Source organism: Poecilia reticulata, linkage group LG13 (assembly GCF_000633615.1).
Source record: "Poecilia reticulata strain Guanapo linkage group LG13, Guppy_female_1.0+MT, whole genome shotgun sequence".
In the NCBI taxonomy this organism is placed as follows: domain Eukaryota; kingdom Metazoa; phylum Chordata; class Actinopteri; order Cyprinodontiformes; family Poeciliidae; genus Poecilia; species Poecilia reticulata.
The window spans coordinates 9,456,984-9,482,897 of NC_024343.1; the positions used below are offsets into that span (position 1 = coordinate 9,456,984).

The following is a 25,914-nucleotide window of genomic DNA, read 5'->3' on the forward strand; positions in this document are numbered from 1 at the left end:
TGTGCGTTTTGTAGCCAGGATCTCCCTTAACTGGCCCTGGTGCCAACCCTGTTGAGAAAGTATAGACATAAAGTCAATGTCAATTATTCAGACGTTAATGAACAACAATCTGATTAACCAACTCACCCTTTACAGAACAAATACTGGTTCAAATAAATCATTTAAAGTCCACAAATACTGTGCAGAAGCACAGCTGGAACCACTCAATTTCAGCGCGAATTCAGCTTTCTGCTGCTACGCGCTTGGATTTAAACATATTATTGTTTCCTGAGTGTCAAACAGTGTTCCCTGTGTGGGGGAGCCACCCAGCTCGCTCACTCTCTCTGATGGTGTGCTCACATCTTCTGAAGCCATGTGGAGCTTCTCCTCAGGCTCAGGTGTGAGGCAGGCAAGCAGAGACAATGTTAAAAGGAGCAGCTGCAGCTTAGTGTGATTCCTGTCTGAGACGGACGCAACCCACACATTGAGTCAAAGTCACTAAAGCCTTTATTTTACAGTCTGCGCTCCTCGTCTTTAAATGTGAAATAAATTAAACTTACTTTGTAGAATGACCAATTATGCCCTACTGAGGCAGCTGTTCATGTGATTGGGCACGTCTCAAATGTTTCCAGTTATGTGGTTCCTATTAGACTAACCCGTGAGCCAAAGCTCTGCGCTCTGCTCGTCTCTCCGCCCCCCGAACCTCCTGACAGACAAAACAGATGGAGCGGCATTAATTCAAAGCCTAAACAATGAGCACATGACAGGAAGAGTGGATTAAGTATTCTTCCTCATGCTGATTTAAGCAGGAAAAAACAATGTGCGGCTATCCTGTGAGCAGAGCGCCGCTATTTGACGAGGCTGTGGCTGTAAAGTTGAATTACTGAGAATAGAAACAAAGAGAAAAGACAAAAGTATTCAGAAACCCAGAACTTTTTGACTTTCAGGTCAAACTCACTGAAAAGAAACAATGTGACCGCTTGTCTTAAAAGTTCTCAAAACTCTTTAATTCAAATTAAGTTACGTCAACAGGTACATTAAATGAGTCAATATGACTCCATGCGTTACTATAGAAAACGTGTCGACAGTGAATTTACAGATAAAGTGAAGATGTGGCCCGGAACCATGTCTGTCAGCTGGATGTGTGTGTCCATCAGCTTTCAGAGTCCATGAGGAAGGTCTCAAAGTTCGGGTTGAGCTCAGACACAAGCGCGTCCACAAAGTCCTCCATAGTGGGCCGTCTCTGCAGCATGCCTGTCTCACACAGAAAACACAACAACGGTTTTTAGGTCAGTGAGCCGAAGCTTTGGTAAGGCTCTGGTTTGAGCCAGTGCCACATTTTCATTTCCACATAAAAATCTTAAGACAGTCTAGCAAAAATAATTTCAGACATTTCATCATATAATAAACAATGTATTTAAAGCAGTGTTCACCCCCGTTGTTATGATAATCCTAAATAAAATCCAACATGATCGATTGCTTTCAGAAATCACCCAATTCATAAATAGCACACCCCTGTGTGTATTGATTATGTCTGTACCACTCTACCCTACATGTTTGTTGTGTTTCCTTCTTGGCTTCAAACTGAACCTTTTTATGAATTGGTTGCACTGGATTTTATTTAGGGGTATTTATGGTTTGAAAACAAGTCTTAGGGTTTCCCAAAGTGTATTATAAGCCCGGCGGACCACCAGGCTTTACTTGTGCCCTCACCAGGCTTAGCATTGTTTTTTTATTTTAGTTTTTATTGCCTTTTTTTTAAGACTTTAAAGTTGGTTTTTAGGTACTAATCTTCCAGTCTTCCAATAACTCATAACTATCAAGTGATATTTTCAAATTTCCTGTCAATTGTAAACATTTTTTTAACTCAACAACATGGCAGCCGGCTGCACTGGGCTTAGCAGGTTTTCTGGGGGGAAACCCTGAAGTCTCCACCACACTTTTCAAATTTTCACCTGTTAAAAACCCCCCACAAAAACAATTAATTGACTGTTACTTCCACAATGATAGAGGAACTTTTCTTCCCTCCGACTCCTCTGTATAACAAATGCGGTGGAGTATATATAAGTGCGCAGGCGAGAGCGAGCTCTAAGAACGTCTGTGTGATTTCAGAGGCCGTCTGCCAGCTCATGCGTGGAGGACTCACTCGCTCGCTTTACAATTCAGCTGCACACTTGCTTTGAAGTCAGTTCATTTCCCCTTGTGCAGCTGCCAATGTAAATAACACCCCCCCTCCTCTTTCCTGCATGGGTCACCTCCACTGAGCGCACACACATATACTAACACACCAGCATATCTGCCCGGACACGCATGACTGGAAATGAACTGAAAACACAGACGCACCAACACACGCACGCACACACACACACACACACGCGCGCGCGCACACACACACTCACAGTGGGGAGTTTATGCTGCTGCTGCCACCTTGAAACGGAGACAGCAGGTACAAACTACTCATCTTGCATGAGAACATTGGGAGGAAGGGATGGGGGATTATCCTCTCCTCTTACCCACCCGTCACACCCTGCCCCCTGGCTACAAGATGATACCAGCGGTGCAGGGGTCTATAACACAGAGCGACCGCAGGGTTCCTGGATGCCTGGGAACGAGACAGCCACATGAAAGCGGTGATATCCACCCAGCAGTGATAACCCTAAATCACAGCTGTGACCACGGCTGAGGACAACGAGTTTATGACCGCTTTAAACTGGAGACCCGAGTGTTGAGAACAACTGGATAGTTTAAAGACTAAAGTTACACATAAAGTCCAACAGTTGGGGGGGAAATAAGATGCTTTAAATACTTGTAACCTATTTACGGCCTGCAGCTCGACTCAGATGGATAAAACTTAGGAGGAGCTTTAAGAGTCAGCGTCCGGTTAAAAAGATGACCAACATTTGAAAAGCACAGAGGTCAAACTGAACAATTTAAAGTGTGATTGAAAAGTCATTTTCCATCTTCGTGTCAAAGAAATTGGGCGACTTGCTGTCCTTTGAGCTCCACTTTGCGTATTAAATGTCTGGCTGTTTTACATATTTCTGTTAATCCGCCATTTTTTTCTGAGGTGAAACCTTTAGCCTGTAAGCCTCAAATCAAAACTACAGCATATTGTTCATTTTCTTTTCCTCTGTGCAATGCACATGGTTTGCTTTTAGGTGGGATCATTGCGAGTTAAGTTTATTATTTAAAAATGTATTTGACTCCTAGATGACAGACCTATCCATGCGTTCTTTGTTGCTACTAAATTAAGAACTGGGCGTCATTTCTTTTTGGGTGAATAGTTTGTCCCTGATTAGCCCGTGATTATTAAAGAGCCGTATTTGTTTTAAAATTAAACAGATGTTTCTACTGTGTGAATACTTGAATAATCGAATGCAATAGAAGCATCTTAATCTAATTTACAATAATACTCTGCTGTGTATAAAAGGGTGATCTGTCTTGTTAAACTAAAGGGGAAAAATGCAATACATATGCTATGTATGTTTTGGTCAACCATGTCATATGTTAAATACTAATGAGTTTTTTAGTATTTAATGTGACGCAAATGCAACAAAAAGTAAGATTAAAAAGGTCACACAGTTTTCAAACATCGCTAAAATAAAAAACAATGTAAAAAGTCTGCGTCCAGCCACCTTTACTCTGATACCACAAATTAAGTCCAGTTTGACCAGTAGCATTTCAGAATAACCTAATTAGTATTTAAAGTTCAGCAGGGTGTAACACTTTCTCTGTATAAATACAGCAGATATTTCAATGAGACCACAATTCAACTTCCAGGTCAACGATGCACTTTGTGGTCATAAAGTAGCTCTGGAAACCGCCCTAAAATGACCAATTCACCGATAAAACACAGTGGTGGCACCATCATGCTCTGGGGAATCTGGTTAGCCCTTAGTGTACCACATAAAATCTCAGTAAAATACACTGGTATTTGTGCCAACTCTGTGACAAAATGTCAAAGGATGTGAATACTTACTTTACTGAATTATTACTGCAGGCAAAGTATTGTTTCCACATCTGAAACAACCAATCTCACTCTTTATGATCAGTTGCGACCTTTTTGATTACAAGATAATCCAAATAGTTTCAGATCGACTTCCAAATTAAACAGAAAACATTACTGAGTAATTTCTTTTTGTCTATTTTGGCTCCAACACCTGAAGAACAGATGAAATCTGCACATTCACACAGTCGGTCATCCATGCAGCCGGCTCTGCTTCCCCCCCAGCAGCTGAAGCCCAGATACTCTCCCAGTCTTTTAGCATGCTTGATAGTGTTTCAGTTGGCAGAGGTTTATACTAACTCTTGGCCAGGCACTGAGAAAAAACCAGAGCCAAACTAAACATAATCTGTGCTTTGTGTCCATTGTTGTGAAAGCTTCAGGACGGAGGCTCTGCCATGTGAGTCATCTCGTATTTAAGAGTTTCCATTTCCATTCATAATGGCTCTGACGCAGCCATTGATGAAGGGGCTTCTACCCGTTACAGTCATCTGAGGGCCAGCGTCGTACGCCAACTTGGCCGACGGAGGCTGGGTAAAACAGCAGGTGTTAAAGGACACGTGAGGAGAAACGGCCGCTGGAGTTCTTTTCTTCAGAGTGCTTTTAAAAGCCCTTTGAGTGAGAACAGCAATAATAGCCCCTTTTCCTGCATGAAGTGTAAAATCTGATGTGAGGACATTCAAATTCCTGACTCCCTCTGCATTTAACTACAAATATATTTTCCTGTGTGTGAATTTTTATTTTTTTATTGCAGAAAAATGGAAAATCAAGTACCTACACTGGTATGTGGGTATGTGGAGTCTATGGAGAATAGCTGGGATGGTAGTCAAATGTAGAGCCAACATGTCTGTGTTTTCCTGCTGCTCTGTGCTGAGCTTCCAGACCAGTTCCTATCTAATCTTTCCGTTAGCTTTGGAGAAATTATAAATATCTGCTAAGATGGCAGTAACCTTGGTATTTATGGAGGGAAAATTCACTATGAAAAGTTTGAGAAGCACTGCTCTATTTAGAATATTAAAAACTGAAGTAAGACAGCATGGAAAGCCAAAAATATTTAACAGTGTCTTTTCATATGACCACCAAACAAAAGTACAACCATGTCCAAATGTAGCCCTCAAAGCTACGCTCTGCTTAAACTTACTCTACAATCCAAAAGCATGTTTATTTACAAACAGGGTGGTGGGATGATGGCTATCTGGAAAATGAAGGACTCTGTAGCCTCTAGCAGCTCCAAGTCTCAGTAATCGAAGCTCTGGGGACAAAAACTCTGTAGAAATGCTTCAAAATTGCTGTTCCGCTGGCAGCTACTGCTGGTTAAACTCATCAAACCTCTCAGTTACGCCTAGAAAATGTTACACCATAATGGAAAAAGATAGTAGGTGTTTTATGATCTACATTCTTTAAAAAGATAAAAATACAGTTTTCCAGTTTAAAACAAGCAGAACAAACAAACTTGGTTGTTGTATAATAGCCTTAAGCTAAATTTCTGAGAAGAAGAAAAAAAAAAAAGCATTTATAAGTTTATAGATAAAATTAAATGTCAAACTAATTCATCTGAGCTGCAAAGGCTCGGCTTTTCGTGATTTACTGGTTTCTTTAGCAGGCCACTTACACCCACAACTTGGAGCAGTCATAATGTTACATTTCTGCTTTAACACGTGAATAAACCGACAGCAAGCAGTAACTCGGTACATCGCCTAAAGTCCTCTGTGGTGTCATCTTCCCTGTAATTGTATTATCCACATATTCTAGGTTGCTAAGATCTGACAGGATTATATGATCCCACACTTCAAAACACATCGCTGGCTGCTTCAGTGGCTGCTGCAGCTACAGCCAGTCGAAAACATGTCAAGGTGCGAAAAGCAGTTACCTCCGTCAGGCCCGGAGGCAAATCAGAGGCCCACTGACTCTGTAATTACAGCTTTGAAGTTCAGGAAGTGTTTCCTCCAAACACTCACTTTAGACGGGTCCAGAAAACAAGCAAGACAAGGGTGATGACAAACACTGTGCAGTGAAGCTCTTTGTTTCGGACATGCCCTTTCTCAAAATACAAAAAGCTCACTGTTAGTGAAGATAAGCCATTTGAATTCAGAAAAGCAAACTTTGTATTCATGACAAAACACTTTGGCAGAGGGAAATGTGTATTGACTGGCTCAAAGCATTGTGCCAACTTCATTTTAATCTAGCCAGATCTTCAGCTCGAGTGAAGCCGTTAAATAGCTCAGCTATAATTGCTCTAATTACAAGACTAATTGCTATAAAAACAGGAGCAGATGTGCTTGAAATGATTGTGTGTTACAATAGCTACCTCCTAAGAAGAGTGTGCAGTCCTCCCCACATGGTGTCATTTGCAAGAAAGCCGCTGGTATAAATGTTTAATTGTTGCCGCCAGTGCAGAGCTTACCCAGCACATGTGGGTGTGAGTGCATCTATGCAAATTGAGGGAAAGATGAGCATCCTGACACAATCCAGGTGTGGAGTTGACTTCTAAAAGCGAAATTAGTCCAAAATCTCCTCTAGAAAAACAGAGTCACGTATCCATCAAAAAAATAATCTAGGAAGTGTTTAGATCTATATTTTCTAGCATGATGGAGAACTATGACACAAGCAGAAAGTGATAAAAAGGTTGAAGGTTATTAAAGTTTTGCATCCAGTCAACAATCTTAAAGGAGAAACCATCAGCAGTTCAGAAAAATTGATTTGAGACGTTGAAATTGAAATGTACTTACTGTACCTGCTTCACCTGTGCTGCCATTTTGGCACAATAAGCAATCAAAGTGCTACTTGCTGTGTTGGAGTCTGAAAGCTTTTTGAGAACAACTGCTTCATAAAATGACTGCAGTGCTAAACTAGCTGTTCCTGTTGTGCTCAGTGAAAGTCAAAGTTTCCTCGTAAGCTGCTTCCTAAACAAGATGTTCACAGCGGAAGAAACGTCTTTGCTCATTCAGACTGACTGTCATCTGTTAAAAGCAGAATCCGTGATTTCTTAAAAACAATGTAATATCCAAAGTGGAATCTGAAATAGTGTGCAGCGAACAAAAAAATAAAACATACAAAGACCAACAAAGTCCTGGGACTCGGCCACCGAGCCTGATACATTTCCAGTGTTCAGTTCAGTTAGTCGATCACCTTTCACCCCCTCCTTCCCTTTTTCTTTTCTTCCCCTCCAACTCGCCCTGTCCTGAAGCCTCTGCTGCGGATTTAATAAATGGGTTTCTATTCAGAACTTTTCTCCCTGGGAAACGGCCAGTTCTGGCCCAGGGAGGCGTCCAGATAAACACTGGCCTTTGGGTCCCGCTGCTACGTCTGCTACGGTTCCTATTTCTATCACCTCACTGATGAAGACTAGGAAACGTCACCTTTATGTACTACATTGGAAGGATTATGTATATTAGTTACAGTCTCTCTCTTTTCTAACCCTACTGCTGCTAAAAAAGTAACAAGTCATAACAAAAAACTTTTTTTCATTCCTCAGCAATGTTTCCACTGTACTTTAAGTGTATTAGAGAATGAGTTAAGGAATAAAGTGTGAAGATCTACATGTTTTACTATAGTTTGTCGTCTTTTAAATACCTGTTCGGATCTAGAGAACACTTAAGATTCAGTCGTAAACCTTTCCAGACTGTGTAAAACCCTGTGAGCCATAAAAATTGAAATGAATTCACTAATATGGTTTTATATAACTGCTTTCATGATGATGTTAAATCGATCAATCCAATAGTGAAAATAGTGCGATGGTGGGATGAGAAATGCAGGAAAGTCTTTCTTTAGTTTAATAATTTCTCCAGACGGGAATAATAGAATAATTTGATGACTTTTTGGTTTGAGGGACATAAAACATGTGAATCTGGATTCATCATCTAGCAAATCTAATGTTCTTTAATATCTTTTAGAGTCTGTTGCTAAAAAATGTTATGTTTTTACCATAGAATAATTATTTACACTGCAGACGTTTTTAAGGTCATTCTTGACAACGATGATTTAAGAAAGGAAAACCTGCAAGAAGATTCAAAATGGGTTTTACCCATGTTGCACACAGTGAGTAGCAGCTCTCACTTCAGAAGAAACCAATAAAAATAAATGTGAGTTCAAGAACAGTTCATTGGTTGAAATAAGAAGGGTCTAATTATTTGGTGGCTGAGATTTTGGGGACTAGAAAGAGGCGACCACAGGGCTGGAGACCGCAGATCATTTGTATTGTACTTTTATTCAGTGTCATTATTTGGGAGATTAACAAACTCCCCGTTAACAGGATTACTGCAATGGCCAAACTTAAATTTCTATTCTTAGCTGCTCTGTGGAAACTCGGCAACAAGCAGCCTACACTCAGATCCATCTTTAGGTCTGGTTTGGTCAGTGCTTCCCCCAAATGTGGCTCCTGCAGCAGAGGAGCAGACAGAGCGCTACCGTCAGCTCAACAACGTCCAACAAACCTCCAGAAAACTACAAAACAGCCAAAATACTAACTTCCTTTAAATAAAAGCTAAAACCCACCTGTTTAGAGGGGCATTTGATCAAAAGCTAATGTAACATTGATTAATATATTTTACGATGATTATTCTTGATGATTTTGATTATAGTTTTTTGAGAATATGTAACAAGTGTTGCTTTTTGCATAATTAGTGTATTGTGGTTTTATTGTGTGAAGCACTTTGAACTGCCTTCAACATCCCTCTTTTATGCATGGGCTAGTCTTAAAAACAAATAGAAAACTGGACATTTCCAGCTTTTGAATGTTATAAAAGAACTCCAGAGAAAGCTATTAATGATTTACACTTTCTAAGACAAGAACAAAACCAAAATCATGAATTTTAAGCTAAAAATAAAAATGAAATCTGGATTTTCCCTTACTGGGATGCACATAATCTTTTACTGTGGTAGTACTAATGTAAGACACTCCTTTACTGAATAATATGTTTGAATCTCGGTTCCCTCATCCAAAAACATGCGTTTTTAAAGAATGCTATGCAGCATCTTGGTCACATGCTCCAGCTTATCTGAAGAAGTCATGTATTCGGTTCATTTACCAGATTTCCAGCTTTGCAAAGTCAGCAGCGCTGAGGACACAGACACTAAAACTTATAATCAGCAGTTTCCGCCTCGCCTTCCCTTTCTGCTTTGGTCTGTGGACAAATGCAGGCGGCTGGAAGGCAGACAAAGCAGGCTCTAAATTCAATATCACAGAGGAGTGCTGGCTTTGTCTCTGGGACAACAAAGCTCTTGTAAACACAGATAAGAACCAGAAGGTGTGTTTAATGTTTAAATATATGCCACAGAGGAAGAGACTGTTAAACCGCAGCAGCTGGATGAGCCGAGTCTGTGCTTTCAAGGACATCTTTCTGCTTAAAATGAGACAAAACAAAGCAAGAAACCCAAAGAGCTTCATGATTAGTTTGTCCAGACAGCTAAAACTAATTGCCGGCATACTGGTGATGCAATTAGACATACCTTATTATACTCACAAGAAGCTAATACAATGAGGAAATTAATTTCTGATAAGATCATTTCCAGTGGAATCCCTTCTCTGCATGTTTATTGTGATTTGAACATTTCTAGTATTAAAAAGAAACTCACTCCTACAGGATTTCTGTGAAAAAAACTTGAACTTGCCTTCCACCATCAACATTGGCTCTTTAGCTCCTCCATGAGCCAGCATCTCCCGTCGGTAACGTTCACCCATGTCCCTGACAAAGACACAGAGGGACAGAGGAAGACAAGGAGGAGAAATGATTAGACATGCCATTATCCTGCTATGTCAGAACCGTAGGATGCCCAAAGCTAAAGTCCTACTACTTTACCAGGGCTGTCACAGTAAGTGAAACGAAAACTAACTTAAAAAGAAAAGGTAGAGAAAAACGCCTGGAAGCAGGCACCAGAGCCTCCGAATTTCAAATAAAGCTCTGCTTTGTCCAGCTTTGTCTCTTTGTGTTGTTACAGGATGTGGTGTAGATTCAGGTGTGGATTTGTGAATCACAGCAGACACTTGCTGGTTCCAGTTTCATGTTTTGTATGTCACATTTAGCATCAGGTTCAGACTCAAACAGTTTCCAGAGGAGGCAGCCTGTCAGGCTGAATCAGTCTCAGGACTTCAGACATCCAACAGCTCAACACCATGTCTACGTCCATCATTTCACTTTCTAAAAAGCAAGAAGTTTAACGGAGGGTATTATTCATTTTCCCAGCATATGGTGCCAATTCATAGCACAATCAAGTAACTATGTCACCTGCATTTGTTATAAAATTCTGCATTTATCAAATATGATTTAAATGAAATTTGACTTTGCATTTTGACGCTTTGAAATTGGGCCTCTGTCTCTTTAAGAACCTCCTACTCTTTCCAACACCAGACAACACCAACAAAGAGAGAGTTCTGAGCATACTTTCTGATACGACTCTTCTTACAAATAATTCTTGTATTATTAACCTATAAAACTTTACAAAGTAATACTAAATATCTATGGTTCATTAGTTAAAGAGTAACTGAACCATTAAAGGTGACTAGTTTCTTGTCAAATGTTGATTCTGCATCAATTAATGAAAAGGGTCTTAAAAGCTCATATAGCATTGCTAACTACTTATAAATAGGTGATACAGTCCCCTCCCAGTAGGATACATCTAATTTTACATTTCTTCCAGTTGCCCCTAATTCCTTGAAAAAATATACAAACCAACAAACCAACAAAGTGATTTTGATCCTCAGTTTTTAGGGTCTTCAACCTGAATGACAATCATGAAGCGTTAAGCTCACCTGTTTAATGGATCCTGAACGAAGCACTGCTTCCACACCATGGAGGCCACGGCCCGCGACATGAGGTAAGAGTAGTACTTGGCCCCGTAGCCAATCAGGTGGCTGAATCTCAGCTGCCACGCCTAAAACAGAGCAGCCAGGGTAAAACTGCAAATCACTTCTGTTAAGATGGGTTTTTCAGGAAATATAAACTCAAGTACAAATAGGTGCATTAGCATTAGTGTGTTCACATTCACAACAATAGTTGATCTCACCGGAAAACAAAGATAAAGCAAACGTGAACAGTTCATTTATGTTATTTCTTTTAATCACAATATTCATATAGTTTTAACACAATAAATTGAATTACATAGATGAGAAACAAGAAGAACCATATAAGAAAAATCCTAATTCCCCTCTGGGAGATTTAATCCTACAGGTGGAGATGATAAATGTGAGCTTGTTAAGAACAATAAACGTACCACACACCATGCCCGTAAGGCAGAGAACATTTGTGTGTGAAAAGATTTCAGTCAGCGCCTGACTCATAACTGCTGGCAGCCTCTATTTTTAATGCAATATTCAACTATATTATCCTCAAATTTAAATACGTTTTTTAAAAAAGTAAGTGGTATATGCAAATATGTAAAAATGATTAAACAAATCAATGTTTTATTGCAGCAGCAGTAAATTGCAGCAGTAAATTTAGTCAAAAATTATTTTTTTCTGCTCAAAAGTCTCTGCTGGTGCAACACCTGTTGATACCCCAAGCAAAGTTTTTTTTTTAAGATACATTGTAGTATTTGTTAAGTTTGTTAGTGTTTTTATTTTGTAGCACATTACTTGTTTCCCTGAAGTATAAATATGACATGATACATTTCTTTAAGTATCCCTTCAAAGTGAGAAAACAAGAGAATAGACTATTAGAGTAAGGCAGGTTTGTGTTGATCCATGTAAACTATGAAATGCTACAAGAAAATTAAAAGCCAGTCCACTTGAGTTATTCATATAATAAGAAGGAAGGTAGACAAAAAAAATTAATTGCAGCGTACAAGGTCCTTCTATTAAAAGGACAAACAGGGAAATTCCTAAATGCCAGGAAGCCCAGTTACCCTCCTTTCTTGTTTCCCCGGTGGATGCCTGAAGGGGCCCTTCACCATATCTATAAAGGAGAGGTTTTTTTTATGATCTATGCACTGATCACTCCGGGGAATTCAGCTGGCAAACATTCAAAGATTCAGCAAGACAAGTTTACTGCTACAGTTAACAATGATATCAGACTGCACACTTTTGCAATAAAAGTTGATCTTTCTCTAGAATTGATATTCTTCCATTATTGCAGGAGTGTTTGCCCAGCTAAGCACGGGATTCAAAATGAGAGCATAGAAAACATAACAAAGATGACAAAGAAATACTATTGTTTTCTGATTTAATTGATTGAAGTGGCGTTTTGTTAGCTTGTTCAGTAATTTCAATGATTCGAGGAATACAAACAGTGGCTGTTTTGTTATCTAATCTTGGAGTCTTTGAAACAAAGCGAAGAAAAATTATTTGGTTGCAGTAGACAGACATATTGAATGGGATTAGTGGTCTTCTCAGAAATCCCCAATTAATGTAATGAATGCATTTCTGCATAATAAAATCCAGAAATAAAAAAAATCTTGGAGGCACCAATTGAGAAGTTTTGAGCCAAAATGGACGATCCAATAAAAAACAAATTGGAACAATGACAATGGCATTGATCGCAACATTTTTAATGCTTCCGTCAGGTCTCGGCCAGGTAGTGGTATTATGGTCTACATGGTTTAGTGTTTCAAAACTAACTAAATGAATGCTGCACAAGTAGAAAGACAACTTGACTGACAATTTTCCAGATGTGAAAAACCTGGATCGCCATACATCAATCTTATTAAAGTGACACCGTTTTCAATTGACATTGACGTTACAATCACAAAGTTTAATGGGTTTTTATATTGGTATAGTTGCTGAAGTTTATTTATGAAAGTAATAACATAAAGGTTTCAGACAACATTTTAGCTGTAATAATTAATATACTATATTGCTATTTTAGCAGCTGCAGCAGGACTAACTGTTGCTACTTTGTAAAACATAATTTATTTGTGAGTAATTCCCATTTTCTAAAACAGCAATAAGCAATTTTAACATATTGCAGCACTTGCCATATCTGTGAATACGTCAATAAAACGTCTGCAGCTAAAAAGCAGCTGTTTGAGAGTTTAAACCCAAGTGTTGGCTGATCCTCTCCAACTGTGGTCAAACAGCTTTGAAGCTTCATCTTCCCTGAGCGATGCAGCAGTGGGAAAAGTACTCAGGCTCTAAAGTGTCACGCTGACATGACTCTTCTGGGCTGAGGGGACTTTAATAGAGGAAAATGCACTCTTGAGAGGAGTCACGGCTCACATAACTTTGTAGCGAGGAAAAGTTTGCTGTGTAAAACAGATATACAGCAGCTTGGATCACAGAGATTAGGAGGCCTGTTGAAGCTGTTTGACGTCTAATTCGGATAAAATGGAAAATGCACAGTAGTTTGCGAATTATTCAAATCCCCTGAACATTTTGTGGAGTTCTGGGAACGAACTGGCATGTATTTTGCATCACAGAAAAAAAAACAAGAGCGACTGATAGTGAAGTGGGAAAAACTTATTGAACCATGTCAATACATGAATATGATTTCATATAAACCATTCAATTGCAGCTGTGGCTTCATGTTGGGGCCATTGTCCTGCTGGAAGCATGATGCTGCTGCCACTACGTTTCATAAAGTCGTCCAGGCTCATGTTCAGTGTTAGTACTCTATTTTTATGGAGATGTATTGGAGTAAAGAAGACTTAAGAGAATTACATGCCACGCTTATCGGAGTTTTATATTGAAAATAAAAATGTAAACAGTGCATCATTTTTCTTTACAATCACACTCTACATTGGGCTGGCCTCCCAAATAAAGTTCCAATAAACAACATAGAAATTTGGGTTTGTATCACAACTAGATGTGAAATAATCATTCATTAAAAAAAGAAACTACTCTACTTACTTCAGTGTTTACAAAGAGTATAACCAACTTTTCCTTGCAATTGTTTGCAACATATCTGAGTCAGAAAAAAGCAGTCACTGAAGAGCAATTTATTATTTTTGAAGATCCTTTAAGAACCCATCACACTATCCGTGCAAATGATTTTTAGACTCCTAAACTTCTCTTTTGTTTTTAATCCCTTTGCCTCAAATCGGATGATTAACATCAACATTTCTAAGAGATCGCATGTGGGTGACGCGTCAGCACAATATCCGTCTGATCCTTTCAAAAGACACAAAGTAACTGCAGGCTTTTCATTCTTATACGGGAGATAAAAGACACGTTACGCTCCTTCCACGCTCAAATTGTGCTTTCTTCATCGCGCTCCACCACAACTGCATAATTCTACAAAGAGAACGTGCAAGACATGAGCTGTTGTGTAATTAATGCTTAAAAAGATTGGATCATTGTTGAAAAGAGGAGAAAACACACAAAGAACCAAACAAATGTCTCACTTTCTGCTTGTTGGTTCCCCTCAAACATCTTGATCTTAAAATTGGAGCATGTGGTCTGTGTTACCCGCAGCTGATCCTCTCTCTTAGTACACAACAGGAACCAAGAACTGTGCAGTATTAATGACACGTGTCAAAGCTAGCTTAACGGTTAGATCAAAAAGGAGCAGAGATAGTTTAACAAAAAAAAACAACAACAAACTCTCCAATGATTGAGAGCAATCATTGGAGAGTTTAAATAAGTCCACTTTCTCTTAAACTGAGGAATATATCCCACAACATGTCTCAAGATCAAGCTCTGCACGAAGTGTCTCATTATGGTTTGGAAAGCTAAAGAGCACTCAGCAGTCCAAAAACTACCGTAAGATTTACGGAGAGACAAACAAGCAGGAGTGCTGTGAAGAGAACCGCAAGCCTGGACGCTGACATTATGAGGCAATATTCAGCTTTTCTGCAATCTCTATTCCTGATGGCACCCCACATAATTATAGCTCCAAGGGAATTCTGTGTGAAGACCATTGCGAGCTGAAATATGACTTTCATTTTATTCCATTTTGCCTCTTGGCCCCATCCTTTCACCCACAGCTGGAGAAGTGGGGGAAACTTGGCTCTATTTTTCATTAAAGGGCTGGGAGGAAAAGTTTCAAATATTTCCCATAGGAGAGCTCATAGAAGGACTGAGTGTGCTCTGTTATTTCAGGAGAGCTTTAAACGAGGCTTTAATCCTATAACTGAGGGGGTTATACATAAAATTAAGCAAAAAGTAGAGAAGGAAAAGGCTTTGGGATTCCAGTCAAATAAATGATCGTGTTTTTAAAGACATTAATGTTGATGTAGAGAGTGCAAGTTAATCAACAGGTGAAAAAAAATGCTCAAGATGATTGGGATGTACCGTGTTGGGTGTGTAAGTCAACCCATAAAACTTCTCTTGCATCTCCTTGAGGATTTCTGTTGTGGAGCGGTTCTGTGGTTTGCCATGGTAGATCTGGTCCAAGGCTGCATAGAAAACCTGACAACAAAAAAAGAGAAAACTCAACAACAGAATGAGAAGTTAAACACAGGAAAAGGGAACTTTATAATAACTCAAGGACAAGCTTAACTGTGGTTTCAAAAACAAAAAGTCAAAATGATAAAAGCTGCACCCTTACCTTAGAAAGCTCAGGGCTCTCCCACACACAGGAATGTAAATTACCACCAGAGCTGCCTGTTGTTTTTTTTTTTACGTTCATATTTGCAGCATTTTTTGACAAACTATCTCAAGAATCATAAAATCAGATTTTAGTTTTCAATAAATCATAATGAAAATCCTATTTACTCTCCTGCTAATTTCATAACAGATGCTAAAAATAAAGGGTTTGGCCCGCTACGGTGCAGTCCAGCAACATCCGGATATAATCTTAACTAATGGAAGCATCTTTTGAATCATATGTTAAACTCAAGGCCCGCAAGCCAAATCCGAAGGTTTTTGTCTGGTTAAATAAAGGTTATTATTATCCGGGATCATAACATCTGAAAAGGGACACACCTACTTAAATAACATAATTGAATTCACTATTAGTTTAATGGAAATGTTGTAATAGTCACACAAAAAACTGCATTCAAACTCTTGTGATCAAACCTCGTAACAACTTGCAAAGTGTTGAATTTAAAACTCCAGTTAGATTTCCAGAGGTTGGGGATTTTACCTGCAGCTGGGTGTCTGCCGCTCCGCACACCTTCTTGGACTCACACAGGCGAGCCACCATGTTCTCAGGCAGAGGCTGATGAAACACAGGCAGAGTAAACCTGTCAGCAAGTTTGTCTTTTAAAACACTACTCTCTTCATTCTGCGGTGTCAGTCATACCTGCCCTGTTTCAAAATGACGGGCAAACTGACTGATGACTCGATAGTCTGTGGCAAAATACTCCATGAGGATGGAGGGGACTTCGGCAAAATCAGTCGCACACCTGGTTCCTTGAAGAGCAACATGAAAACTTATGAACTTTGACTTCTCATGAGTAAAGGTGAAAAGTGTAAAAAGAAGGAGAGGAACATTGGAGGTTAGGATTAAGTTACAAATTAGGCCGATTTTATGAACACCTTAGATTTTAGAAACATGTTTGAACACATTTAAGCAAGACAGCCACTAAAGTAGCAACTACAAGTTTAGTCAATATTGTCACATGGCTAATGATCTCTTAAATTACTTGGCATTTTTAAGAGTCATCTGACACTGCAAATGGTGTCGGGCGTCGTGTAAACCCTGCCGGAAGGCTTACGCTTGATCGTATTCACTTTCCATTTCAAATTCACTGCAATGAAACAAAAACCCTCCAGGTCTGTGTCAAACAACGTAATTCTAGATTGTGACATTTGGAACTACACACAGTCATCATTTACGGACTGAGAGCTCATAAAGCTCATAAAATGTCAACCAGAAAACACCTTCTGTGCTGTTGGACTGTTATTACTTCACTAACTCCTGTCTCACTTTCCAAAGTAGACTTTAATTCAAACAAGCCCTTCGAGCTTTGCATGGTTACAATTTGTGATCTGCTCAGAGGGGGTGTGCGTCTGTCCTCGCTGCACCTGTCACGTGTTGGTAACGAGTCCGTCCAAGCATGGAGTGCATGGCGTGGCCCATCTCATGGAACAGGTTCTCCATCATGCCCGGGGTGAGCAGCGTGGGGACGCTCTTGGTGGGGTGAGGGAGGCTCAGCATCAGCACGACGACCGGCAGCTGGTACCGATCCGTTTCCTGGCACCAGCGTCCGCCGCGGATGGTGAAGTGACAGTCCTGCATGGACAAGAATAACGTTGCATCCAGTGAATTAGAATATTATTGAACAGTTCATTAATTTCAGTAACTCAAGTGAAACACATCATTTGAATAATTACTCACTCAAATATGAAACCCCTTTATGTTTTGAATTAAAGAAAAATAATCTCCGATTTACAGCTGAGGCAGCAGCTTCAAAATGGAGACTGAAATATCATTTATCAATTATATATCAAACACAAGTCATGTTTGACATAAACAGCCAATCTATAACTACTATAATTACCATATTCTGCTATAAAATGGCGCTATGTGCCTGTACAATAAATAACACTGCCCCTTTAAATGCTGTTAAATAATATATTAGAAATTTTAAAGAAAAATTTAAATCATCTCTGACAAAGCTTCACAAAAAAACTGAACGACTGGTGGCTGGCTACAAATTGTGATCTGTGCCTTTTGGTGCAACCCATTAAGATCTAATTTAGACCTGATGTGAACTTTGTTGTTTACTTACCTGATGAGGTTTATCTCGTCGGTGGAAAAAGTCGCAGTAGATATATCCCAGCAAGCCTTCAGTTTCATGCACCACAGCCTAGTGACACACACATGTAAACCTCATCATAATCAGAGCACAAGCTGTATGTAAAAAAAAAAAACAGACTTCCAGAGAAAAGGTGTGATTTAAAAAGAACCAATGAGGTTTTGCACAGAAGATTTCCATCACCAGTTTGCGGACGTCCTCGCTCCACACTTCTCCAGCACCGGGATGTTCAGACATGAGGGAGACACCATACAGCTGGGAAAAAAGGTTGTTCAAACCCTCCATACAAGCACCAAGAGACAAGTAGGGACTGTAGAGGCTCGGTTCAATGTTGTATCTGGAAAGAGCAAAAGGAAAATTCAATTATTAAAAAAGAGGGAAAAAAATTTATTTTCAACCAAATGGAAGACAGATTCTGTGATATTTTGCCATTAAGTAACATTCAGGATTAAGATCTGACCTTTGGCCGCATTTATTTTTCTACATTTCTTTCCAAGTAATAAAAACAAATCTAGTTCCTCATATTATTTTGAGGAACTGTCAGATCAATAAAAAAAATAGAACTTAATTCATTGATTAAAAATTTAATTCTCCACATCTGAACCCTAAATAACATGGAGCAAAGTTAAAAGATGTGCAGGCCTTGTGATACACGTCACTGAACTCAAATGGTCATTTACCTCCAAAATTTAATCCATGAGTCATTAGTGATTAAAAACAGATGAAATTCAAGCATCAGCTCTGATATTCACACACATTTAATGCACTTCTTCACCCTCATCCATACTGTGCATAGTGACAACATACATCTGGGTCCTTGCCAGCTTGGTTTTCCACAGTTCCAGTTCTTGTATTAAATTTTCCTCAGATTGTAGGTGTGGCCAAGTTTAAAGAAATATTTTCTCACAGTGTTGAAAATCAGGACATCTGACTTACTTGAATGGCAAGTTCTATAGAAGATATGGGCCTAAATTCATGTGCGTTGGAGAAGACATGCATCTAAAAGTATAGGAATAACAGCTCTTGTGGACTGGAATTGAAAAGCCTTGATTTAGGGCAACAGGAAATCAAAAATGACAAATGAGAAAATTTTCAACACTTTAATTAATAAAGTGAAGAATAAATTACAACAATGCTTCAGTGTAATATATATGAAAAGAATAGTTTGGTCTGCCTATAATTGCAATACCAGTAATTTTACTCAAACAATTTTTTTTCTTAAAGGGGCAGTATCATGTATTTTCCAGGCACATTCAGGTTACTATGCTACTTTCAAGTTATAAAAATGCTGTATATATTAAACATTGCTTAATAGAAATCTAGCTTTGTGATTTGACGCTTTAAAATTTAGCCTTTATCTCTTGAAAAATATCTTCCTCTTTCCGACGGTCCACTTTCAAGGCGTAATCACAACAATGCTCTCATTATGCCGTTTAGAACTGCTCTAAGAGAGTTGAACTGAAAAGAAGTTTGTGTAATAAGTGTTACGATTGGCGTTGTAAACTTAATTATGCAAACATGAGTGTGCAGGGGCCCGTCCCTGATTGGCTTCCAGAAGACAGCAGAGACGTCCAATTGGTGGCCTGCCAGAGGAGACAGATATAAAAGCTGCTGCTGCGGACTTAACAAACCCGCTGCAGACTGGCTGGAGGCTACAGCTCCAAGGAGGAACTGCGTGGAAAGAGGCAGCACTTTGTGAGAGCAAGCGTTTAGGCACACCTGAATTGCTGCCATGTGAGACTAAAGGATTTCTCAAACATATAGGAATGAATCAAAGCAACATTCTAGATATGTTTTTGATGAAAGAAAACATTACAACATAATATAAAAATGTAAAAGTTTACATAAATACCACCCTTTGACGAAATAAACATACTCAAATAAAGTGTTGAGTATGTTTGACTTTTCCCAGTGTGAGATAATGCTACTGCAATAAAATGTTAATTTATTTTAATGTTTTCTACACATATTTAGTTGTGGGAAGTCTACATAAAGCCATGTTGGTATTATGAGAGAGGAAAACATTATATTAAAGATAAAATAGAGATTTTTTTAAAGCTTTCTCAAGCAGGAGATGGGGACACCACTGAAGCAGCTCCCATGCTTCTCCCATATCATCCTTTGTAGCAAGTGACACCTGAGGCACAGTTTGGTTCCACAAACTGAGAGAATGGAAATATGACCGTCAAAGCTCATCACATAAAGACGGCTTAACCTGATTTTTATCAAATGACAATGAACTGGAAAACAAGTTAAGGTTTCCACCTTTCAGCACGCAGGACACCACTGAGGAATGGATGATCCCAGGGCATTAGCTCCTGTGGGAAAACAAGAGGTTACAGATTGTTACTGAAGCTTGAACTAATGTTCAATATTTAAAGTATCAGGGTAGCACCGTATAGTAAAGGAACATAGTCTTGCTTGTAATGGAAAAAAAACAAAACAAAACAAAAAACACCCACAGCATTACGAGGGTTGAGCTTCTTCTTCATGTCTCTCATCATCTGAAAATCTTTTGCTGTTCTGGGAGATAAAAAGATAAAAGTAACAAGTTATGAGCTAACTGTCTGCAGGCGTTAATTCCTGGCTGTACGCACCTCTTTCAGCACAGGGTCAATGGGGGGCAGAGCCTATCACAGCATGCATTTGGCTGAAGGCAGGGGAACACCCTGGACAGGCTGCCAGGCTAACAAGCTCACAATAATTCCTGTGGGTAATTTAGAGCACTCTGGTCCACCTGACGTGCTTTTCTTTTTGGACTGTTTGAGTAATTCTCTCTGCATGCAGAATACAATTGCATAAAATAAGGAACGCAGAAGGCCAGAGGCTTTTGAGGAAAATAACATCTATTTGACTGCATTTTCAATGCATAAATGGTTTTAAATAAAGCCCACAGTTATTGTAGCTTATCAAGGCAGATATAGATTATTTAAAGACAAAAGTAGTAAAAAAAAAAGAAAAAAAAAATCACACAAAAAAAAAGGTCATACCTCTGTGACAGCTTGTCTGTTAACAACTGGAGAAAACTCATCACTGTTTCTACAGAAGGTGAGAAGGGTAAAGTTTAAACATTTCCTATAGGCATCGCTGGTGCTCCAACAAACTAAAATATTTTTTAGCAAACTAAAGTTTTTTTAACCAGGTTTTTCACCGAGTTACCTGGATTTTTGGCCATGGTTCCTTTTAGTGCTCTATGTCCATAGGAGTCATAGCCAACCAGTTTGGCCAGTTTGTACCTGCACTTCAGCAGCTCCTCCAGACACTCCATAAGGTCAGCATTGGGATAGAGGTAGATCCTGTATGCAATTTCTCGTAGCTAGATAGTGGACATACACACAATCAATGTTATGGCTAGACATTTTTTTAAAAACCTTTATATGTGGAAACGTCTAAAAAAACTGAATATGGTGAAAAACTCCAATATTTTTTGCCACTCATTTCAGAAAGTGGAACTCGTAACATATAGATTCATAACACATCTGCATCGTGCAGTCTGGCGCTTCTCTTCAGGCCATTTTGCTGAACAGTAACAACATGGACATGGCTTTGGACCACAGTATAGTTTTTCTTCTACTTAGTCCAAGTGAGATGATTGTGACATTGTCTCTGCTTCAGGAGTGTCTTTACATGACTAATGAGATGCTTGTAGCCCATGTCTAGGATTTGTCTTTGCATGTTGCATGTTGATGTTCTGACTTCAGCCTCAGCCTGAATGGATTTTGTGTAACAATCTGATCACAGCTGTGGTTATCGCTGTTGCAATTTTTTCTGTCGCACTTTTTCCTTCCACTCAACCTTCTATGAATATACTTGGATACAGCACGGTGTAAATAACCAGCTTATTTAGCAGTTGGCAGGGTGTTGTCGAATATCTTCTGGACATCTGACAAGATTGTGTAGCCGAATGAGAGACTTTTTAGAGCAGGGGTCACCAACTCCAGTCCTTAAGGGCTACCATCCTGCAACTTTTAGATTCATCTCTGCTCCAAAATGTCTGAATTTCCTCACCAGCATTCATTCCTCTCTGCAATAGGCTGGAAGTAAGTAGTTTATTTGATCCAGGTGTGTTTGAGCAGAGACACATCTAAAAGTTGCAGGATGGTAGCCCTCGAGGACTGGAGTTGGTGACCCCTGATTTAGAGGCTCAGGAAACCTTTGCAGGTGTTTTGAGTTAATTAGCTGACTAGGGTGTGACATCACGAGTTTCAAATGTGCAACCCTTTCACAATATTCTACATTTCTGAGTGACTGAATTCTGGGTTTATGTTATCTGTCAGCAGTAATCATCATAATTACAATAAATAAAAAGTGGAAGTATTTCATTCTATGTGATGAATGTTATTGATAAATGAATTTAACTTTCTGAAATGTGTGATAAAAATACTTTAGTTTTTAAAGATATGCCTCTATGAGCAAGGACTAAAGTTGTATCACTTAGAAAAACTATAAAGCCAAAGCAATTCCTAATACAACAAAATATAATAATTCACTTTTTTTAAAAATCAACCATGTATAAGACAGAAAGAACTACTGAGATCAGAAACTTTACATGAATTGAGCCCAACTATGGTTTAAACCAGTGTTTCTCAGCCCTGGTCCTCACTGCCCCCCTGCTCTGCATGTTTTAGATTGGCCTCTGTTCCAGAACAGCTGATTCAAATGATTGCATGACCATCAAGTACTGCAGAAGCCTGTTAATCACGCAGAGATACAATTCAGGTGTGTGGCAGAAGGGAAATACCTAAAACATGCAGGGCAGTGGGGTCGGTGAGGACCAGGGTTGAGAAACACTGGTTTAAACTGTGGCAATGGCGCCACCTGTTGAACAACGAGGGAAGTATATTAGTGCTTCAGACTATAAACATACCAAGTCATCAGGGGAATCTGCATGAAGTCCTCCAATTTGAATGAAACTTCCATCACTTGCAAAGTGGACCTGCAGATGTTTGGGAATCGCAGACTTTGCAATTCTATTGGGCACATGAGAGCCAATCAGAAACTCATTGCTTAGATCCAGGAGCTTAACGTGAAGAGCGACAGCCTCTTTCCTCTGCAGGAAGGACAGGAGGGATAAGTGGAGACATCTGAAACAGAATTAATCCGTCAGGAGAAGTATATAAACTAAAAACTCACCAGTTTGTCATCCAGATGAATTCCACTGATTTCAAAATCAAACATGAATAACTCTGCCACTCGCCTAAGAATAAAAAAATTTAATATGTAAATCTTGACCAGGTCACTTACAGCAAAGTCAAAAACAAAATAGATTCCTAATAAATGTACTTTGTGTCAGGGTCCAGCTCTGCCACAACTTTTGCGTTGTCCAGTAAATTCTTCAGGCCCTTGCATAACTCAACATTAGTGTTCAGCCTGCAACATAAATTCATAGACATGCATGCATGAATATTTCACAATTTGCCAGCTTTTGTGTAACTTTGTAAAGACCCATGCGTCTTACTTCTCCACGACTGTGCCAATGTCTATGCAGGTCTTCTCTGCAGCTTCACGGTACGCTGGGTCTGGATGGGCCACTTTTATAAAGTCTGCCTGCAAATAAATTAGACAATGAAACTAGAACTGAGCATTTATTTTTAGGTTCCAGAATTGACAATTTCCTCATTTGCAAGCGTAGAAGCAAACAAGATGATTTAAAATACAAAAACAACAACAATAGGGAACAAAAATAAAGACAAGAAACTATCATTTTATTGGCTTACTCTGAGATTAGCCACCGACTAAATTAGTAATCTTTGGTTTTAGAGCTTCGAATTGTTTAAAATAGTACTGCTAAAATACCCTGAACTTTTGCGTGTTGGTAAAAGCGCTGGCTTGCTTTACAGTGGCTACCATTGGTCCCTATATTTAACTATTAATTAAGCACATTATATTTTAAATCTCTCCAAACAGCTCACCTTGGGTTCATGGACCTTAAGTTCATTTAGAAACACAGGCTTGAGTAATGCTGGACTTGAAAAAGATTAATTAATTTCATTTCATGACATTTAAATTACAACAAATAATGTTTTAGATAACATTTGTAAACAACCAATTAGAAGCAGCAAAAATCATTTTGCTTTTCTGTTCTAATAAAACAGAAAAGCAATGTAAGTAATAAAGAGCTAGTAGCTTTTATTACTAGCATGGTAGTTTATCTCAAGGATTTCTTTTTTTTTTTTAAACAAACAACCTATACAGAAGAATTCAATCCTTAAAACAAGAAACACATTATGTCCTAACTTTTGGTGTAAATACTGTGATAAACTGAAAATACTGCATGCTTACTAAAGGTAATGATACTGTAAAAATAGTGACATCACCTAGAGGTGACCAGAGGGGCAGCAGTAACTTATATAGAACCAGCAGCCCCACCACTGCTCAATGCAGCATTGTATCTGTTTTTAACATGAACACTTTTTGTTTTAGTCATCCTTATTAAGAATCGTGTCCCAGCCCATGCCTACTGGTGGATATAAAGGTGCTTCATCCTTTAAGTCCTACAGATATCCCATTATGGCGTAGCCCTGAATACTCCTGCCCACTTGGATACAACACTTAACTGAAAGGTTTCTTCTTCTCCTCTAAATCAAAGTAAACCTTAATGCTTATTGCATATAAATATCTGACCACATTTAAGGGGGATAAACTCACCAGATCAGCCACTTTGCACAACCCGTCTGACAGTTGGTCAAAACACTCCACTGTCTCCACACCTGGAGAGCAGGAGCAGGCTCTGTGCAGCAGGAGCTCAGTGTTTTTCAGGGCTGTCTGTGTGGCTGCCTGGAAGCCTTCAGGACAGCTGAGTTCTGGGACTCCAAACAAACCCTGGTCACACAAACACATAAAATGACTGGAAATATGTCATTATGATTACCAAAAAACTGCAGCTTTTGTTGATCCCTGCACAAAACTGTCACATTAGTACATACAGCAGGTGAGAATGTGAAAAATGTACAAACCACGTTTTTCTCAACCATGTCCAGCCTCCTGAAAGGTTTGGCATTGAATGCAGCTCCAACAGGAGACCATGTGGTGACTTTTCTCCGTACATGGGTCCACAGACTCCTATACTTCACCAGGTGAAGCAGCCGTTGTGAAGCAGACATTGTGAACTAAATCTGCTGTAACTCGTGTCCTGAACAGCAGAAAGCTCTACCGCAGGGTTAACTGTTGATACTGATAGAAAGTGACAGAGGACATGCTAAACTTTTGCCTTTACGTTAGTCTGTCTGGCAAGTCCAAAAGTAAAATGCGTGTCTTGAATATCCCGAATTCATTAGAAACCTTTACTCCTGGTGGGAAACGAATGATATTTATCTCTAATAGAATAAAAGAGGACCTGTGCAACTAGCATAAAAGCCGATAGCATGTTAGCTCATTGCCTACTCAATGCGAATCCAAACTTTTGTACCATCTCGCCCTTTCGTAAAAAAAAAAAAAAAAGTCCTTTAAGGATAAAGTAAACGGGTCTGACTATGTCTCGTTATTTATTGGAGACATTTTTAATGTAACATATTCTGCGTGAATATATCTTACAGGAACTGGTGTTTGCACAAATGCAGTGCGTCGAAAGTGCGAATACCCATCAAAATCTGTCGTCACGTGAGTTCTTCCTGTTAAAAGCAGGCAATAAAATAAAATTGTATCACTTAAACGTTCACACCTCTTCAATATTGTCACATTTTGTCATGTTAAACCCACAAACCCCTGCGCATTTTAATAGTAATTTTATGTGAATATTACTTTAAAACCATCTAATATTACTTGTATTTCATAGTTCTTACAAAATTATTCAACGCAATATTCTTGAAAATATATTTGTCTTTCCATAGATTCTCAATAGGATTTACATTATACTTTTATTATAAATGGCATGCTGACTTTCATTTCTATTATGGTGACATCTAAAGACAATTATTTCTATGGATTTTATTTAGAGCCATCACATGAATACATTCATATGCACACGTCACTTTTCAGATTAGTGAAAAAAAACTTATTTTCTTCAATTATACACTTCTTCGTATTGTAAATCTAAAATAAAATGTAAACAAATTATTTCCACACCACTTTTGTGGATTTGCAACAAACTGTCTTTAGAAATAATGATCATGGGGTATTAATACTTTTGGTAGGCACTGTGCATAATCAAAATTTTGTGTCTATTTTGACCGTACAGAGAACGTTTTTAATTCTTGCCAATAAATAAATGCTAAACTTCAAAGAATTTAATCCTACCATCTTTGGATTTTTACAGCAAGTTATACAAAAAAATTGCATTTGTATAACTGGCAAAGAACTACTAAAACTACATCACCCAATAATAGGTCTTAACATTTTAATTCACATTTCAATAATTTCTT

At 38.8% G+C, this 25,914-nt stretch overlaps 1 protein-coding gene across 2 annotated transcripts; it reads right to left on the bottom strand.

Annotated features, from left to right (window-relative positions):
- Positions 1–959: 959 nt before the first annotated feature.
- Positions 960–25,113, bottom strand: mipepa (mitochondrial intermediate peptidase a). Of its 2 annotated transcripts, none has more exons than XM_008425267.2 (19): positions 24,511–25,110; positions 24,203–24,376; positions 23,013–23,101; positions 22,838–22,924; positions 22,688–22,751; positions 22,422–22,604; positions 20,714–20,870; positions 20,545–20,593; positions 20,017–20,077; positions 19,820–19,872; positions 17,738–17,891; positions 17,528–17,605; positions 16,821–17,028; positions 16,096–16,205; positions 15,937–16,011; positions 15,144–15,260; positions 10,731–10,852; positions 9,593–9,666; positions 960–1,233 (listed from the first exon to the last, which is right to left on the bottom strand). In XM_008425267.2, the coding sequence occupies exons 1-19, from the start codon at positions 24,655–24,657 to the stop codon at positions 1,133–1,135; spliced, it is 2,103 nt and encodes a 700-aa protein (XP_008423489.1). In that variant the 5' UTR covers positions 24,658–25,110; the 3' UTR covers positions 960–1,132. The 2 variants fall into 2 exon arrangements, with proteins under 2 accessions (XP_008423489.1, XP_008423490.1); XM_008425268.2 differs by lacking the exon at positions 960–1,233 and adding an exon at positions 8,171–8,360 and having other exon boundaries at positions 24,511–25,113.
- Positions 25,114–25,914: the final 801 nt, after the last annotated feature.

Coding starts and splice junctions, on each gene's coding strand:
- mipepa (XM_008425267.2), bottom strand. CDS start 24,657: ATGTCTGCTTCACAACGGCTGCTTCACCTGGTGAAGTATAGGAGTCTG. Junction 22,925..23,012: donor ATTGGCACAGTCGTGGAGAA/GTAAGACGCATG, acceptor TTTATGTTGCAG/GCTGAACACTAATGTTGAGT. Junction 22,605..22,687: donor TTCATCTGGATGACAAACTG/GTGAGTTTTTAG, acceptor TCCTTCCTGCAG/AGGAAAGAGGCTGTCGCTCT.